Source organism: Gymnoscopelus microlampas (assembly GCF_963454915.1).
Source record: "Gymnoscopelus microlampas genome assembly, chromosome: 13".
In the NCBI taxonomy this organism is placed as follows: domain Eukaryota; kingdom Metazoa; phylum Chordata; class Actinopteri; order Myctophiformes; family Myctophidae; genus Gymnoscopelus; species Gymnoscopelus microlampas.
The window spans coordinates 34953322-34972849 of NC_139950.1; the positions used below are offsets into that span (position 1 = coordinate 34953322).

Consider the following 19528-nt stretch of genomic DNA (forward strand, 5'->3'; position numbering starts at 1 on the left):
ATAATGATTAGGCCTATGTCAGATAACTGGTGACATTCAGATCAGCTGAATTTGTCTTTGAAAGAAACTTTAAAATGACTTTGATGAGCAATCATCATTCCTAGAAAAAGTGTAAAGATAGTACTAATATAACAATACAATAGCAATTGTGTAATTTCTATTGTCGGGTGCCTGTGTGTGTGGCATGTGTTTAAATTATTTAAACAACATGTAGTGTGCATACAGTAAGTGCTGTGTGTAGGTCCTGCCTTAATAAATGTGCATGTGTGTATGTAGTTGTTTGTGTGTGTGTGTGTGTGTGTGTGTGTGTGTGTGTGTGTGTGTGTGTGTGTGTGTGTGTGTGTGTGTGTGTGTGTGTGTGTGTGTGTATGCACATCTGTGTGTATCAGGCAGACAGGCAACAGGCGGTTACTGTCCACTCTATATGAACTGCTTCCTGTTATTGTTATTTTTCTTTTAAACAATGCATGTATAGATTTTATACTGCTCACATTGACATATCTGACCTGTTTTCCCGTTTCCTTCTTTCTCTATTCTTTACCCCTTTCTTGAAAATGAAAATAATGGGAGCATATAAGACAATTAATCTCACCCATTCTTTCACACCTATAATCCAATGATGTGACAATAAAGTGTATGTTGAAGTTGAGTTGCTAGTCCGGGCAGAGGTAGTCCGGTAGGCTGAGTTGCTAGCCCGGGCCGGGCCTGAGGCTGCGGTACAGCAGCAAAGTATTAAAGTAACACGTTGTTGTAATGAGTTGGCAATGCAGTGTTTCTTTTGTTAAATGAAATGGGCTACATAAGGTTTACAGCTATCCATTCACGTATAAAATGTCACAGATGTGCATGTTTAATCATGACCGGATATTCAGTCAAATATTCAGTATTAAAGTTAATACCTGAAAGCAGTGAAGAAGCTATTTCTCTATGCAATGTGACGTCATATCTTGCATTAATAGAATGCTAGATTAAGGCTTCAGTTCAGACAGATAAGGTGTCTGCTATCATAACATGTCCGCTATCTGCTAACATAATCATCAGGAAAGCATCTCTTTTCTACTGTATACGTCCGATTTCATTTAAAATGTCAAAATGAAACAATTAACAATGCGATATGCTTGAGTGGTAATTTCTGCATGTGAATAATGTTGACATGCAACAGGTGTATTCCTTTCTTAGGACCACCTTTGATCCTCTGAATGCCAAAGCTGATGACAATGTGGTTGTACAGGGACTACTTCAAAGTCTTCATTAAAAAAAACTACAAAAAGAATAAATACTCTAATATTCAGCCCCCTGGATAGCAGAGTGTTTTCCCATCTGCCCACTGCTGAGATTAATACATTTTTTGTTTGCCTCAGTCACTTCTGCATTCATATCCATAGCGAGCTACGCACCGAAACTAATGAGTGACTGGGGATCTTGAAGGTAGGTGGCCCATTATTATTCATTGAAAAAGAGTAAACAAATACATAAATGTTGCTGTCAAATGGTTCCTATCTGTCCAATTAATCAAAGGTTGCTCCCCTGGGCAACCACATTACACTTCTCTGTCTTCCATGGATATAAAAACAATAAGAACTGAGAATGAATACTAGTATTAAGAATGTTATTTTTTATTAGTTTCCATTCTTTCATTTTTTTGTCTCATATACCTCCTTCTGCAATAACAGGGCACAAACAAATGTCTGAATCTCTGATTAAATTACCACCTTGCAGTTGCACTCTTTCGGCTGTTCCTTTTCTTTAAGCTTAATAGAACTCGAAGGATTAGAAGACTTCAAGTGTGAGGAGCTCAGACAGGCAGTGCCAGTACCACAAAGCACAAGTAATAGAACTCGAATCCGCCCGAATAAACACACCCTGGACCATCGGGACGCCAGTCAGTCCCTTGACCTCACACAGCATCGTCTCCCTCCTCTTAAAAAATGTCAAGCGCCATTAAGCTCCGCTCCGTACACTTTTATGGATGCTGCGCTGAATTCCCAATAAGATAATAGAATCCAATCTGTCATTCTCCACCCCATTACCCTGGCAACGTGGCAGAGTCGGAAACTTGCAGTAGGCACTGATGTATCATTTTAACCCATTAAGACCGGGATAGTATCCGTGTCATTTTAGATTTATTTGGCTATTCAAAAATAGCATATATAAAAGCAGATATACAAGTAGACAAGTAGCTGGTCTACAATACTTGTAGACCAGCAATTATTTGAAAAATTGTGAAAATGCGTGCAAATCCTTGAAGATATATATATACACATATATATATTTAAAGCGTTTTTCTTTTACTCAAATCTGGCTAAATACTAGTGATGAGCGGGTCGGGTTTTTTCATGACCCGCCCCGCCCCGCGACGGAACACAACCCGCCTCAACCCGCCCCGCGAACCCATATATAAATCTATGGCTCAACCCGCCCGCGATCCGCGATTTCTGTAAAATCATGAAGGTTAAATAGTCTTCAAGTATACACCCCAAGTGTATTCAAACTGTTTTATTGTTATTATTCTTATTCTTATTAGGAATAAAGACAAAACAAGAGCATGTGATTTTTTCTTTTTTTTGCGTGTGAGAGCGGCTGACCCGCTCACCCGCATAATTGCCTCTGAAATCCTGACTCGACCCACCCGCGCCGCGGGTTGACCCGCGGGTCCCGCGGGTTACGGGTCGGCCCGCTCATCACTACTAAATACATATCATTTTGGGGGCCCTTGACATGAAAAGGTTTGAGAACCACTGATTATAGCAACATACATTTTTTCAAAAAACTGTTGTCGATTAAGAAGACATTTGTAGAATCCCAGAAGCAAAGATTTGAGTTACAAATGTTAGCTTGAAAAAAATATATATTCAAAGATTTGCACACATTTTCACGATTAAAAAAAAAGAAAGCAGATCTAGAAGCTCGTAGCGCGGCACTCGGTGCCACGCTACGAACTTGTAGATCTGCATTTTTTTAAAGCAATCTTAAAATGATACAGATGCGTTCCTGGGTCTTAATGGGTTAACATGGGGATCAGGGTGAGGCACCTGTCACACCATGACTCACCATGGCTGTGGTAGGGCACCGAGGGGTGGAGATGTCACTTATGGGACTGGCTACGGGTGACAAAAACAACCCTGTTTGCTTGTTAATCAACAGCATTCGTCATTTATTTTGGTTTCAGGGGTCCTGGGGGGGGGGGTACCAGGTGGTCACAATCATTTTAACCACTTTAACCATATTTTATTTTGGCTATTAAAAAATAGCAGATCGGCACGTGCCGCACTATGAGCTTGTAGATCTGCTATATTTAAAAAGAAAAACTTAAAAATCTTTAAAGCAAAAATGTTTGCAATGTTTTTATTTCTCTATTTGATTAACTCTACTATTGTTTTGAATGCATATTATGTCTTTAAAAGTTTTTTTGCCTCATATAAAACACCTTGCCTTGCCCTACTAACTGCTCCCGCAGTCTCACCAAATAATATAGGATACCATCCATAAATAATGATAACTTGCGGATATCCTGTTTATGCTTCTGTTGAAAAAAAAATAAAAGAGAAAAGAAAAGAACCCACATTCTTCATTCATAAGCATATCAGCACTCCGCACTTCTTAAACAAATCTGCCAGCCACCTTATCAGCTTCCTTAGCAAAATTTCCCATTGGTGTTTGTACTTGTGCACGTGGCCTGCAGAGCCGCTTCCTGTGTTTTCAAGCTCTTAGAGGACCCTATATACAACCAGCACAGCAGAAAAGTCCCATCTATCGCAAATACAATGCTACGCACTTCTCTACAGTTTTTGAGGCAGATCTAGCTGATTGCGAAGGAACACATCCACTCCAGTGTTGTGTGTGTGCGGGTGCGTGTGTGAGAGAGAGAAAGAGCAAGAGAGAAAAAGAGAGAGAGAGCACACCATACACCAGTCCTCTGTGGGTATATTTGTGAACTAAAAGGTTGCATGTTATTGTTCACAGCTAAATCTGGCATCTGAAGTGTCATAGTTCTGCCACAGGTCTGAAAGGCTTTATGCACATAGAGGGGGTGTGTGTATGTTGTGGAACCATATATAACTACAGTACGCAAGTACCTGAGGAGATTGTAGAGAAACAGACTGTTAGCTGAGCTGATGTACAGTATATCTGAAAATATGTTTTAACACCAACTTCAGTCTCTCATAAAATGTTTGGGAAAATGGCATTAGCTCAGCAACATCAGCAATAATCCTCATTATCTGTGTGCTACAATCACCTGGGTAAGCATACGGTATGGAAAATGATATCACTGTCCTTATGTACATCAGATAGGCACCACTGAGAGTTTGAAGGGAGGGCCAAGCTATGCTGCCTCAGACAAAGCAGTCTTTATTTCTCATGACCCTGCAAAAAAATTGTTGATTCTTTGTGCAAAGCTGAGGAATGTAGGAGGTTTCAAATGGAAGACCAAGAGATTGGTATTCACTTTCAGGGGAAATTCTAGTTAAACCTGTAATATTGACGGCGAAGGCAACTGGGAAGTTGTGTTCTTGTGAAAACAGATTTTGATACAGTTGACTTGACCATGCATTGATCGAAGCCGACCTGTCTTACGTACACTAGGGTTTGGCAACATCGACAATATCATAACATTTCTATTATTGCTTTCAGAAGATACAGTACATTTACACACTGTAACATTTCAAGTATGAGGTACAGTTAGGGCTTAATTAATGCCAGAGCTGACTAGAGCTCAGCTTCGGGACCTGCCTCCTGCGCTCTGTTACCTCTAGAAGGTGCTCTGTCACCTCAAATGCAAATACTTCATTAATTCAACTGTTGTGTTTTCCTCTCGTTACCTGTAATGGAAAAAAAGTACCATGGACAGTGCTAATTGTTGTGAATAGGGTCTGTGCGAGATTGATAGAGGCAGACACAGGTAGAACACATCACTGTTTGGTTTCTCTTGCTTGATTTTCATGGTTACGTGCGTTGAGAAATACACTCTGAGAATCTGCTCTGATTTCAGAGCGCTCAGTATTTCCGAACGACCAAAGAGCACTCAGGCGCTCTCAGAGCGTATTTCCAACGCACTTAGATTTGGCCCTAATTAAATGTTCCCCCTCTGTAACAATCATATGCACAGACAGAAGAGAAACGATGGAAGTGAACTGAAGGCACAGTCGACAAGAGAGCGAGCAAGAGAGGGAGAAAGAGAAAGAACGGTTGCTACGCGCCACCCCCTCCTAGTTTTTGACAGAATCCTTCATAAATGAAACCAAAATCAAAACAACGGTATATAAAATACGGTATACATTTAGCATTTTGCTACTGCTACATTCTAATGCTTAAAGAATGCATTCTTTGAACAGTAGCCCTCATGTTTTTATTTGGCCTTTCTGGGGCTATTATATGGTTAAATCAATCAGCACTGTGTACAGTAGTGGCATTTGTTTATCCATTTCATTGGTTTATCACTAGTTTATCAGTTATCAACAGCTTTCATAATTTTACTGTAATGCAGCCTGTAAGACCAGGAAAAAAATACTACGGTAACCAAGACGATATCTAGTCTCATAGCACGATATTGATCATATATCGATATATCACCCAGATTTAGTCTTAGTACAGCATATGGTTGGCCCAGGAAAAGAATATAATGACAAATTGCACAGTAATAGTTGTATTGTGTCAAAGATAAATGCATGAAAGGGCATTACAATGTACAGTTCACAAATGCATTTTATCTTCCCGAGGAAAGTGGGGGGATTTATGTCTCAAGAGGTAATTTATTCACTCGCACCCCGTTCTCCAGGATACACTACATTTCTTGTGCAAGACTTTCTGAAGTAGATCAATGACGGCCCAGATAAATATGAACATTATGCACCATTACCGTCTACAGACCCAGTCAAAAACAAAGCCCACCATAACTTAGCACATGTTTTCTACTCAACTAAGCCAAGCCGATATAGCTCTTTCCACTGGTGACATATCCTTCACACAGATTCATTTTAAATGGGGGGGGGGGGGGCTTCTGTTTTTATCAGTACAATAAGGGTGAGGCTGCAAAAGCATTACCTACTGTACTGTAGGCGTTCTCATATAAATTGGAAGCACTTAATACTCGCTGCAATGTGCTCAACAACGCAACCAAGAACTGCTGATGCTCGCAGGACCCTAACTGTTCCGAGCTCGAGCACCCTTGACAGGTGACCCATATATGTAAGGTTAAAAGCAGTGAAAATTGGTCTGTGTCCCGCCTAATGTTCCCTCGTGTAAATTAGAAATGCACACAAGCAGGAAAAAACTAAAACACTGCACACATTTAGTGTAAGTGAATGTGACAACATCCTCCTTGCTATCCTCTAAAAATAGGTGTGTTGCAGCCATTAAACAAGGGTGATGGTCCCCAGTGTCAAGTCACTAGAGAGGGACGCATGAGCGGATGGTAGCATCAACCACCTTGAAGAGTTTGGCTTACATGCCGACATGATCTATCGCTGTGTCTTCAGGGGACAACTACATTTTTACTGATTCATTAAATACATTCATCTAGAATGCATTTGGCTGAAGGGATTTCGGTGCATTCATAAACGTTCTGGAAGAGTTGAGAAAACCTGTACGTTCAATTACACATCATCAATCTGCTTTTGGTCACGCTTTTAGAAATCAATCAAAAAAACTAATAGAAAGAAATTATACATAGCTTGGACATACAGTGCCGTAATTCTACATAAAGTCACTAAGACAAAGGTGTATGAACTTTAGCTTTCATGGTCCAAAATGTCATTTATGAGAGAGAGCGAGAGCGAGAGCGAGAGAGGGAAAAAAATAGATTTTAAGTTGCTTGGCTATATTCTTGGCATCGATCCCAACGGTCAAAAAAAGCACTACTCTAATCTTTTCCTCCAGCAACATCTAATTCGCCCCCCCCCTCCACCCCCCGTCCTTCAAGACCGAGCGATTGCCCCAAAGGACACTGCATTATCCGGAAATTCTCCAACCCACACCTCGCTATCTGCTAATTAACGATGGCACAAGGCAACATGCAATCACCTCATACAGTATGTCTGTATAATAAACTCAGCAATAAGTCAAACTTCAATGCCATTGGGGAAAAACAAAAGAATAGTATGAATTCAGATCAGTTATATAGGCTATATCAGCTAAAATACAGTGCTGCTCGGGGGACTTGTCATAGAACTCCCTTCAGGTTACACGCTGAATGCACAAGCATACAAGTGTGCACACACACACACACGCACGCACGCACGCTTAGACTACCAGCACCAATGTATGTTTTCAAATGCCAACACAGCCACAACGCCAGCAGGTAAGTAGTGTTTATCCACTGCAGTGCAAGTAAGTGGAAGTTTTGTCTTTACAAGCCAACCAGTAAAATCCCCCTGCGTCCTAGCTACCTCTGCACACAGCCCCATAATCACTACAATGAAAAACAACATGATACAGTATACATTGAACATCATTTTGTCAGTAACTTCATGTGTATCTATGGGATTCACTCAGTGTAGAATAAATGGCGTGAAAGTAAATAAACAGTGACAGACGAACCAACAAATTAAAATAAAAACTCAAAAGAAATCCAAGGCTTGAGGATGATTTGTGTTTAACCTGAAAGCAACTTGCAGTTAATTGACTGCCGAAAAAATCGTTTGAACAGAGAGCCTTGGCATCCAAAGCCGGGGGGGGGGTTACAGAGACTTGGCACCAGAGGACTGAGTGTACACATGTGTTGGCACCAAATATAGGAGCTGCAGGTCTTCCAACATGCCCCGCATGGTGGTTTTAACAAGGTCTCAGGTTGCATCCTGAGGAAAAACAGTTGGGCTCCGAATATGTGAGGTGATCGTGTACCCAAACAAACAAAAAAACATAAACACACAAACAGCCCTACACACAGACACACGCACACGCAGTCGCAGGCTGAATGAGAAAGTAATAAACAAGAGATAGGGATAGAGAGAGACTAACAACACATATGTTTTTCAACATGCAGCGTAGTACCCAACTGGGTTGTCACAGGACTGATGAGGGAATGAGTACGCTTGTCACGTGACTGACGGTGGCATGCGGACTTGAGAAAAGGGCAATGTTGCCATAAAAAAACATTGAGAACTAGTTTTTTTTTTAAAGTTAAAATATTAAAAACAAGGCAGACACGTCCAAGCGAGGCAACAGCTGAACAAGTGTGAGTGCCGAGCGGTGCAAAGTCCGCTTCTGCCGACTCAGCACCAAACTGATTTGCATACAGATAGGGTGGGAATTGGTTATGATCCATTGTCATCAACATTGGTACACGTAAGGGCATCCTCGGCATCAGCATCAGATGTGAAAGGTACCTGACCATGCCTCAGAATATGACGGGTTGGGAGTGAGAATGCATTGCTGAGACTCACATGCTCACAGACTAGGGGTGCATATGTGCACTTGAGTAAATGAGGAAAATGTATGGAAATAGTTGTGTAGTTATATTTTATTCATTGTTTTGACATCTTGATCTTATAAGTCTTATTAATCAATGGTTCTTGATAGTTTCACTAAGATATTCAGTGGGACATATTAACCACTTAAACTCTATATACTTCATTGACAAGGGTCCCCCTGGGGTCTGTACTTGGTCCCCTCCTTTTTTCCCTCTCTTCGCTGAAAATGTCTCACAACGTGTTGCAATGCGGCTTGTAGATTGGCTATTTTCACCAAATGTTCGCTAGGGGTCATGTGGTCAAAGTCCATTACACAGTCATCCATTGTTTCCGATCTGATAATGTGTCTACTCACTGTTCTCTGGCAATCTGTCTACCGTCTAAGTCATGGCTACTTTGACTTGGATAAAGAGATAAAGAGAATTGTAAACCGGTTTGTTTGTCGTTTTGAGTGCAGTTAATATTGTGGGAGCACAAGTTTGACACTACCTGGAAGGACTTATTCTGGATTGGAAGTCTCTATGGACAAGTCTCAAAAGCACATTTCCAATGAGTTGAATGGTGACTGACCGTTCTGGGAAAGACTACTCAAACCGTGCTCATTTGAGGAATTGCATACATTCTACCTTCAGACAATGAACTGGACAACGACTTGTGCTAATGAGATCATACACAGCTCGACATCACTCTCTAGGAGAGTCCCACATCCGAAAAAAAAAACAAATTTGCTTCTACAAAACAAATACAGGTGGAGTGGAGTGGAGGAGTGGAGCATGTATTCGATTAGAACATGTTTTTATTGATCGACTGACAGATGGGGAAAACAGGTCCACGAGATTGATCATAGTGAGAGATCACAACTGAAGGATCACGGCTACGACGGAAAAAAGTGATACATTTTCAAAACTTAAAAAAAAAAAATCCCGAAAATAGACATTTCGAAATGCGTTGTGAGCTTATAGATAGGCTTAAAGAAAATCTGCTGTCTGCTGCTACCTGCCGCACCAGCAGAATATCCACGGTACCCACCTTGCCTCTGACCCCCAGGCAGGTCATTAGGTCACCACAGGGTATATTTAGCCTGCCAGGAAACCCATCATTACTGACTGTTTACACTGAGGCTGTTAGAAGGCTCTTTAAGCAGCCCCCATTAGGCATTAGAGTTGACAGGCGAACAAGCTAGCAGCCAATTCTCCACCACACAGACAGCGGCGCTGAGTGACATCAGCGTACGCGTGCAACTTACTTATCTTGCGCTCTTGACAGATCGAATTAAGCAAAGGAAACCTGGTTTCTTTCTTTGTTTGGACCGGGCCTTTCTTCAATAAGCGTGTCAAGTAATTATGTCCATCTTCTGTGGTGCCAGTTTTTGCATGAGATCCTGGCCTTGTCAGTCCTCCCCATTAACTAGGGCTAGGCGATTGAAATTGGTTGCGTCTTTCTCTTTCCCAGAGAAAAGCCCGGCGAGGATGTTGCTATGGGGATGTTTATCGCAAACATAATGATGTTATTTGGTTGTGTCCATGAGTTCTGTGGAGGACTCTTTCCTCTCTTCTTTCCTCATAGAGAAGAATGAGAGGAAATGTCATCATGGGGGGGGTGGGGGCTGGTTTTGGGTAAACTGCTCTGCAAAGTCTGATGAACAGGCCAGGAGACGCAGGAATGACCTTTTGTTTTTTTTACTTTTACCGAATAGGAATTTAAAAAAAAATGTGTCTTGTTACGACAGAATGTTGTGAATCATACTGAAGGCCAGAGATATTCAACTAGAATAAAGGCTGAACTCAAAAATGATGAAGAGCCATACTTGAATAACCTACGCAGTTATTCAAAAGAAAATCTATCACAAATTGTAACACTTTTAAATGGGTAGCACATAATTCACAACCTTCCTTTTATAGCTTAGTGTATTATTTTTTTTATCAGTAGATTTTTGTGATAACCAACTGTGTATTTTTCACAGCAATCCACATAACCGCAAGCTACAAGCGTGTCTCAAATGGATTGGCCAACTTACTTTCTTATAAATAACATATGGAAATAACACTCCTTGAATCTCACACAAGCAGCCATTGGTGATTCTATAGGGTGTGCAATGGGGGAGCATTTACCAGCCCTGATTGGCCAGTCCAGCTCTCCACTCAGTTCCTATTTTTTTTTTAAGGCGTGGCTCTGCAGGAGTCTATCAGTCTATAAGAGGGTCTGTCTGTCTGTGTCCAGGGAGAATCTCACTCCAGACGACTGACATAAAAAGGCCAGCCAAATTATTAACTTATTTATCAAAACAAGAAACAAAACTGGCAATGATAATCAAGAAGCTCTCTTCTTAATGAGTAAAAAGCTACCACCCAAAATTAGGCCGCAGTGGGTGTACTCGAAAGCAGTAGCCTACTACTTACTCCAGAGGAGGCTAAAAGCCTGAGTTATACTTGGTTGCGCGTGGGTCTACAGTACAAGCAGATCGGCTATTTTCAGTGCACCACACCAGCGCGGAAAAAGTCTAAAGGCAAAGGTAGCACTATACAGTAGCTGCAGCACCATCGCCACCGCAGAGGAAATGCAACTACTGTATAGCAAGCTCCACTCCAGTCTCTCACCCTTTAATGGGTTCAGACAGCGGGGTTCCAACTGTGGAAAAAGGCAACCAAAACCTTTTGCGAATACTGTAAGAGATTGAGCTATATTGATGCCTTGGCTAAATGGATGGTGTACTGATCATCGCTAGAGAAGGGAAGCGTGCCCATACAGACTCGCATCAGCGGAAGAATATCTAAAACACATCATTGAGAGCACTTTGTTCTGTGCTCAGCAGGGTATATCATTAAGAGCAAGAATGAAGGCAATAATTCCTTAAATCAAGGAGATGTGAGGGAACTTAAGAAACCCCATACAACCATTAATTAATCAATCAAACGTATCTTCGCAAAGAGAGAAAATCACTACACATACATCAACAGTGATTCTCTGGGGTGTTTAAAGGAGTAGTGATTTGATGACCGGGTGGCTGCTCAGTAGGAGACACTTTGAGTCTCTTACCGAATGGTGACTGGGTGGTTGCTCAGTGAGTCTCCTACCGGATAGACTCCGCCAGTCATCAAGTTATTGGCTCAGGAATGTGACAAAAACTAAAGAATCACCATGAATTCAAGGCTTCATGGGGTATGTAATTGATAGAAAATAAGTATTTTTTTGAGTGAACTACTCCTTTAAGGCGCATACCTCATAGAATCAGAATCAGAATCAGGTTTATTGTCACATCACAGGTTTACAAGGTAAAAAAGTGGGTGAAATTCGTTTTTGTACAACACTCCCATCGCAACGTTAAATTCCGTAGAAAGAAGAGTGGGGAGAGAGAAAAAGAAGAGGGGTAGGGGGTTAAGTGGGAAGGAGATCAACAGAGAACAATAGAAGGCCAAAAAAACAAGTTATCTACATATTTACAAAGTACCTGAGATAAGAGACAAACTAAGGTGCCTGAGCATAGCAGCAATGTATGTATACTGTGCATGATATACTTATAGACGCTAAGGTGCTTAGAGAGAAAAAGAGCGCAATAATAAAAAAACAAAAAAAGTTTGTGCATTATACATGGGGATTAAGGTGCAGAGGGTCATAGCTTTGATGCCTGACAGCGTGTCAGGCAAGATTCCCTTGCGGCGGCGGATTTGCTGCATGTCACTCCCCAACTCTCTCCCCGTTTCCCCCGTATAAAATAAAGGCAAAAAGCCCCCGAAACTATGGTTAACAAAAACTAAACAACAGTGATTCTCAAAAATGAATTCTCAATTTAAAGGCTAAACAGCTTCAAGAAACAATCATAGCCGTGTGTGTTTTCTCCATAATTGCAAACAAAAGAATGGATTTATCCAGATAAGAGCAAGTAATTCTCCGTTATGTCTCCCATTCGTGTTGGGTCAATCAGCGGTTCATTGGGTTTTAGCAGAGCTGACTGATGAGAGCTTCACTCTTTGATTAATGGCTTTGATTAAAGACACACTGGGGGGTTTGGGCTTGGACATCAAATCTGTGTGAGGTCAGTGTTATGACGAGGCTTCCAGCATGCAAGGCCCTTGATGATGTGCATTGTCATAATTTTATAAAGTATGTATTGTTGACATGGATTCTAACATTCCTGAAGTCCGAAATGCCTTCGGGACTCCGACGCTGAGAAATGTAATTGAAGGCAATGCAAAGCTCCACGCTGATTTTGAGCAGATGACAGCTAATAAACTATTCGCCGACTGGGTTGGAACTCTCTAGTCGCTCATTGACACCCGCTGGAATTGTCGTGTGGAGGCTATCAAAGCTGTGAACGTTGATGAACTCATTAACACTCTCACAGAAACCGCAGAATCCGATGCAAAAACAGGTGTTGAGTAAATGCATTACCTAAACATCTGCTAGACTACAGCTTTATTGTGACAGATGCTCTGTCCAAACTCTTACAAACAACAAATTTGTTTCACAAAATTTGTGAATAATTAAAAAAAAATGTGTATGTGAGTAATTTTCACATTTTGTGAAAAGAGATCCACAGGGAAGCCAGGCCATTATTAGACCCTGTCTTCTTTGTTTGACACATGATTAATTTGGTTACAGAACAATGGTGTGTTTTAGATTGCTGATGCTGCAGTGCTGCCTGTCTACAATGTATGTGACATGGTTTATGTTGTTACACTCAGTGCTCTGCTACGTTGTGCACAGGTGCAGTTTTTTTATCCCTCGATTTTGTAACCCTTTTTTCACCCGGTGCCAATTTGCTAAGTGATCCTGGGCACTACACTCCCCCCACCAGCCTAGGGAGGCCAGGGCCGAGCTCATGCCTCCTTCAATGCATGAGAGCCAACTGACCTTCTTGTCACCTGACAGGGGGGAATTTCCCTGGTTGGACATAGCGCGTGGAAGGAACACGTTATTCCAACCAGTTCCCTTCCCCTCCATCAGGCGCCCCGGCTGACCAGGGGGAGGCAGTATAGTGACCAGGATTACTACATGTTTTTGTGAGGGTATTAACTACCCTATGAGACACGGGGAGAACATGCAAACTCCACACAGTGTAGGCCCTTTCGCCAACCCCACTTAGGGTATGGGCGCTGATGACGCGGAGGAGAAGACACGCCCCCAGCGCCCACAGCGTCCCCGGCGGGAATCGAACCCAGGACCTTCTAGCTGTGAGGCGACAGCGCTACAGACTGCGCCACCGTGCCCCCGCACAGGTGCAGTTTGATATTGTTTGGCTACTGTACGTATATGGCTAGGGCTGTCACGATTACAAATTTAAGTTGACGATTAATTATCACTCAAATAATTGCGATTAACGATTTAATTGTGTTGAAAATGAATGGAACATTATGAATAAAAATGACATTTCTGTTTGGCTTTTAGCTTTTGCAACCAAAAGTTGCACAAGGCAGATATGACAAATAACACATATTTAATTATTTTATACTTAAAATTAAACATTAATAGTGGAAATAGCCGATCTATAAGCTCAAAACGCGTCGCATCTGCTATTTCCACATTTTTTATTTTAAAAAAAAAATATGACATGTTTTAACATGGAATTGATTATGACGATTATGACGATTATGCAAAAAATAATTGCGATTATATAAAATAATTGCGATTAGACGATTATGTAATAATTGTGACAGGCCTATATATGGCCTGGTAAATCGGTCGATCTTGAAGACTAAATCGTATTGACAGGCTTGGGTTGTCTAGAAGAACATTAATGCATTGTGCATATTTTTATTTACATTCCATTACTTGGCCATATCGAGTTGTCATATGGATTTCTTATTGGCATACTGTTCACAACTGCCATTACTGTAAACTAGACTGATGCCCGGTGGGCACAGGCCCGCTCGGGAATGATGCGAGTCAGGAAAGATGCCAGTTTGGAATGCATGCTCCACCCGTTTATGCAAACCTATTGTACCCATTGTAGCCATTGTCAAAGTACAGTACCTGTTGTCCCCGTCTGTCTGTCTGTGTCCCGTTTATTCCATATGGAGATCTCTGTGTCTGTCTGTCTGTCTGCCTGTGTCCGTTTTATGTCCATATTAGATTTTGTGCATTTATTGTAAGATAAAGGAAGTCAAAGGTTCTTTGGTCCAGCTGAAACCTTGCCCAAATTTGGAGTCATACAGTATGTCATAGACCAGTGGTTCTCAAACTTTTTCATGTCAAGGATCCCCAAATTGGCCCGCGGACCCCCATTTGAAAAGATATGCCAGGGACCCCCATAAGAGAAGATTTTCTTTACGGCTCTAGCAGTGATTCTCAACCATTTTAATTTCAAGGACCCCCAGTTTGATATGCATTAGGGCTGCGGACCCCCATTTAATGGCATTTCTATCACTTGGACCCCAATTTATATTGTAACATCTATGTTAATTTAACTCTGAGAGTGTACAAATGGAACCAAATGGTCCCGTTAGGGTCCATTTGGTTCCATTTGTACACTGTCCATTTGTCCCGGACCGCACTTTGAGAACCAATGTCATAGACGACCAAGATCCAAATTAGAGCCACGCTGTTCCCACGTGGATCCCGAGAGCCACATGATACGATTTTTTAACAATGTGGAACAAAGAATACATTCTTATTTACAGTTATGGCCTCATTCAAAGTGCTGAGGGTAGGTCATTCTAGACTCTTGCTTTATTATTTTAGCTTTTAGAATGGATTCTGTTTCAAATCAACTGCACTCAGTAGACACATTGTGTTGTAAACCTCATGCTGAACAGAATGTACAGTATAGAGATGTGTAAAATCCATTACGAAAGATTAGCAATCAGATTACATTTTATTTGACTGAAACAAAAATTCTTACAAGCAGCACACGCGCACACACACACACACACACACACACACACACACACACACACACACACACACACACACACACACACACACACACACACACACACACACACACACACACACACACACACACACACACACACACACACACACACACACACACACACACACACACACACACACACCCCCCTTTGGACAGTGCTATTGAAGTCTTTAATCAAGGCTAATGTGGAAATGTCCCATATGTCTGTCATTAATCATCTGAGGCTATAGTGCACCACAGATCACTGCTATACATCAAAGCAGCCACTGCTGTCGCAAGTCTACACGTCTGTCCAGCTGTTTACACAATACTTGTCAAGCAATAAATATTGTATATCACATTGCCACCCATTTCATTGCCACCCGTTTTGCTCTAGTAAAAAATAAACGTTTTCTATAAGGCCATCAGGGGAACATTTTCCATTTTTAAAACCCTGTGTTACATGTTCACCTATTTTGCACTGCTGCAGAGTGACATTTGGAAAATGGAGGTAATATGTACTCATGAAATGAAAGGGGAAATAAATGTAGCACACGGTTGCAAGAATCTGCATTCTAGTACTGTTGAGTCCCATCATGTGGATTCAATGCTCACAATCACATCAAGAAATAGTAAGGTACAGAAGGTGACCACGTGAGCTTTTCAAGGATTGGAAAAGTATCAGTTCCCTTAGTGCTGCATAAATGAAGGCCAAACCAAATTAAAAAAGGCACACGTGTAAAGCCTTGCGCAAAGATTTCAGGCATAAACCTCTCCAGTCTTATCAACATCTGAGCAGACTTGTGTGGTTCTTGTTTATTTTTGAAACAGGTACAAACAAACACTTTTAAACAATGGCACAGTAGGTTCTGAGAGAGAGTTAAACAGAAGTAATTGACTTGATTCCGACAGCAGCGTAAATAAAAACAGCACTGCTGGCACGCGTTTGCACACGGCAAAATGTTAAACACAGATTTGGGAATAAACGAGACTTTTCGGGCTCCAGGAAAGAGGCCCAGACATTTCAAGCCGTGTTCCAGTCTACTGTGCAGGTACAGAGCTGACTGTGCGCCAGGATGAAAAGGAACAGGCAGGATGACAGAGGTCCAACTCCAAACTAGCCCTGTTTTTTGGCAGACATATTTCCATAGAGGAGCCTTGCTGGGCTCTTGCTTTTCACTGACTGAAGGGCTACGCTGCAATACATGTAATAACACCTTATTGCGAGTCACACAAATTGCAAGCTTAGGAGAAACCAAAATTAGTTAAGGGAGCGTTGCAGCATAATCCACACAAAGTTTGCACGCACACACACACACAGACACACACACACACACACACACACACACACACCTGTGCTGCTTTTAGAGTTGCTCTGTACTTGCGCTGCATGTAGAACAATTTGGGCCCAAGCCAGGGGGCTGCTAACAAACCGTTTATTAATTGGTTCTGGTAGTCTGTTGATATTGGGCAGGATCTAGATCATTTATTGGCTCTGGACCAGCTGCTCTTTGGAGTGGTGCCAAATGAGGAATGAGCTCAGCAGATTCAAATGGAAATAAACAAATAAATAAGTAAAGAGGATGACCACTTACAGTAAACCTGCCATAACTCAACACAAAGAGGAGCCACTTAGTGAACTCTTAAGGTCTTTGGTTCTCCTTACTTGCTCACGCCAACACACTTGGAGCCAATGAGAGAATGACTCATGCAGAGTGCACACAGTCTGTAAATTGCGCACTAACTCCCCATACCGTTCTACCTTTCCCCCTTTAATTCTACACCTTTTAAAAGGTCAAATTAAATTATTCTATAAATAAGTCATATTGGACTTTAACACCCCGAGATTTATTAAACACATTTCAAAGAGATGGAAATAGTGAGGTCCGAGAGCGAGAGTGAACGCAGTTAATTTAGACATGTGTCCGACCAAGGTCTACCATAACTTGAAGTCTGCATCTCTTAGTTTTATATCTGTGAGGTTATGAGTCTCTACTTCCTTGTTGCTCTCTCTCTCTCTCTCTCTCTCTCTCTCTCTCTCCCACACACACACACAGCATGGTTACAGACCATCCGCCCACCACAGTGATAAAAAAAAAAACACAAACAGGGTTCAAGGACCACCTGTTCTGAGCCGGCTGAACCCGGTGAGGCAATATCAAGAGGACACATCTGGTCTTACGAGAGGGGAAAGGGCCGGATGGGAATGGCAGCTTGCTACCGTGGCCCTGGGCTGGTGACAGATGACTCACATCTGATGCTGGGGTCAGTAAGGGCGTGGAGAAGGGTAAGAGGGAGAAGGGCATGGTTATGGTTGGTAAGGTTGGTAAGGATAGCGGTTTTGTTGGGAATGAGTGGTTTAATTACTTTTGTTTTAAGTCTGACATCTGGAGTTTATTACACAGCAAAATCCTGACTGTTTATTGAACTATGAGATTGTAAAAGCGTACCCATAAGGTCCCTTTTTGCACTCCCAGAGTTAAATCAATGCTCCGATTTTACTGTGTAGGAGGAAGGTTAGAAGCATGACTGTGAAGTTGTAGTGAAGTGTTAGATATTGTAGTATCTCAGGCAGTTGCCTGAGTTGGGGATAGTACTGTACTGTAGGTGTGAAATGAAATGGGATGCGGGAGTGGTGTTTACAATCTATAAAGTGCAGCGGGACTCCAAAGAAACACACTTTTATAGGAATTTTACATTCAGAATAAGACAGTGGTTGGTTAAGAGAGAGAACATGCAGTGTGGAATCATAATGAGACCGTGGAGGATAAAGCCTGAGTCATACTTGGTTGTGCATCATGTCGCTCGGCGAAAATTGTCTCACAACGCGTCCCGCTGCACATGTTGTGAGCTTTTAGATCAGCTATTTTTGGTGCTGTCCGACTAATTGTAAATTAGCATTAAGGTAACTTGAGAACAATGATGGAATATCGCTCTGATAGCGAAGACATGAAGTTGTGCAAGAAGCCAGACATCTATACCACTGTTGAGGTGCTGCAATAAAAAAATTGAGCTACAGTATAGCCTGAGAACCTCTGCTCTGAGGTATAATCTGTAATTGTTAGGATCGATTTGGGGGTTTGTCTGGTCGTGGAGCACATCTATCAAGCTACTGTCAAGCTTAGTATGCCCAAAGCCAACGAGAGAACAAAATAATTGCATCTTCACTGTCTCCCAGTCCTGGCTCGGTGGAACGTTGGCAGAGGAAAGGCCAGAGTCAGCCATGCTATTCTTGTGAGACCGTGGATTGCCCAAAACGTGTAACCTGGCACTCTCAGAGCTGTGTCTCCAGTAGTGCTTTGGCTTATACGCTACATGGAACAATTTGTGCTTGCAAGTGCATGTGTCCATGTGTGTGTGCGCACATAAATCAACGTGAATCTCCACAGGATAACCCATCGTTTCACACTGCACTAGTGTTATTTTTCCACTGTGTGAAACGGGGTTGGATGACAGAACAAGGGGAAGCACAGTGGGAGGAAGGGAGGACAAGCATGTCTTCTGAGCCCATTGTGAGCCCTCATTGTTTTCATTTATTATTATTTTTCCCTTGCCTTGAATATACAATGTCATAGCCCAGACTCATACTACTACTACTACTACTATTACTGTACTATTACATTTTACAACTATTACTGGAGCATATTTTAACAGTAACTAAGCCTTGCCATTGCTGAGGGCACACAGTTAATTTGATTCGATCATCCTGTCAATTAAAACAATGGGAGCTAAACCTGACTAAACCCGTTTACCAGATTGGAAAAGTGTGCTCCACTGTTTGAATACATCCAGTTAGTTTACCCATTGGTTATTCCTCCTGCCAACATAACAAGAAGTGCTCCGTTTCAATATGGGGAGAGGGAGAGAGAGAGAGAGGGAGAGAGGGAGAGAGAGAGAGAACATGGAGCGGAAGTGGACTCACTCGTTTTTCCTGAGCAGCAGGGCCAGCTGTTCACCTTCCACATGGAGAAGCAAGTGCAGTGACGTGGGATAGCTCTGAAACAAAAGCACATGATAAGAGCGGTTAGGGGACGCCCGGCCCCATGGTCACAACCCCATCCTGCCTGACACACGGGAGGGTTGCCCGTAAACTTGCATTAGGGGTCAGATTTAATAGGAAGCTTCACCCTAATCTGACACACATCACACACACGTACGCACACATTAAACACATCACACACTGTATATAGAACAGGATGTGTGAAGGTACAGTACAATGGTGCTGGTGGAACAGGAAGAGAGGTTTCAGGTCCTACAGTTCCCAGATCCA

General features: G+C 42.0%; 1 protein-coding gene across 1 annotated transcript in view; it reads right to left on the minus strand.

Annotated features, from left to right (window-relative positions):
- The window catches only part of LOC311058450 (disintegrin and metalloproteinase domain-containing protein 12-like), a 111871-nt gene that overhangs the window by 68874 nt on the left and 23469 nt on the right, over window positions 1–19528 (minus strand). Inside the window, exon 3 of the mRNA XM_084075906.1 lies at window positions 19181–19254. Coding sequence (XP_083932032.1) covers window positions 19181–19254 — 74 coding nt within the window. The remainder of the gene's footprint in view (window positions 1–19180; window positions 19255–19528) is intronic.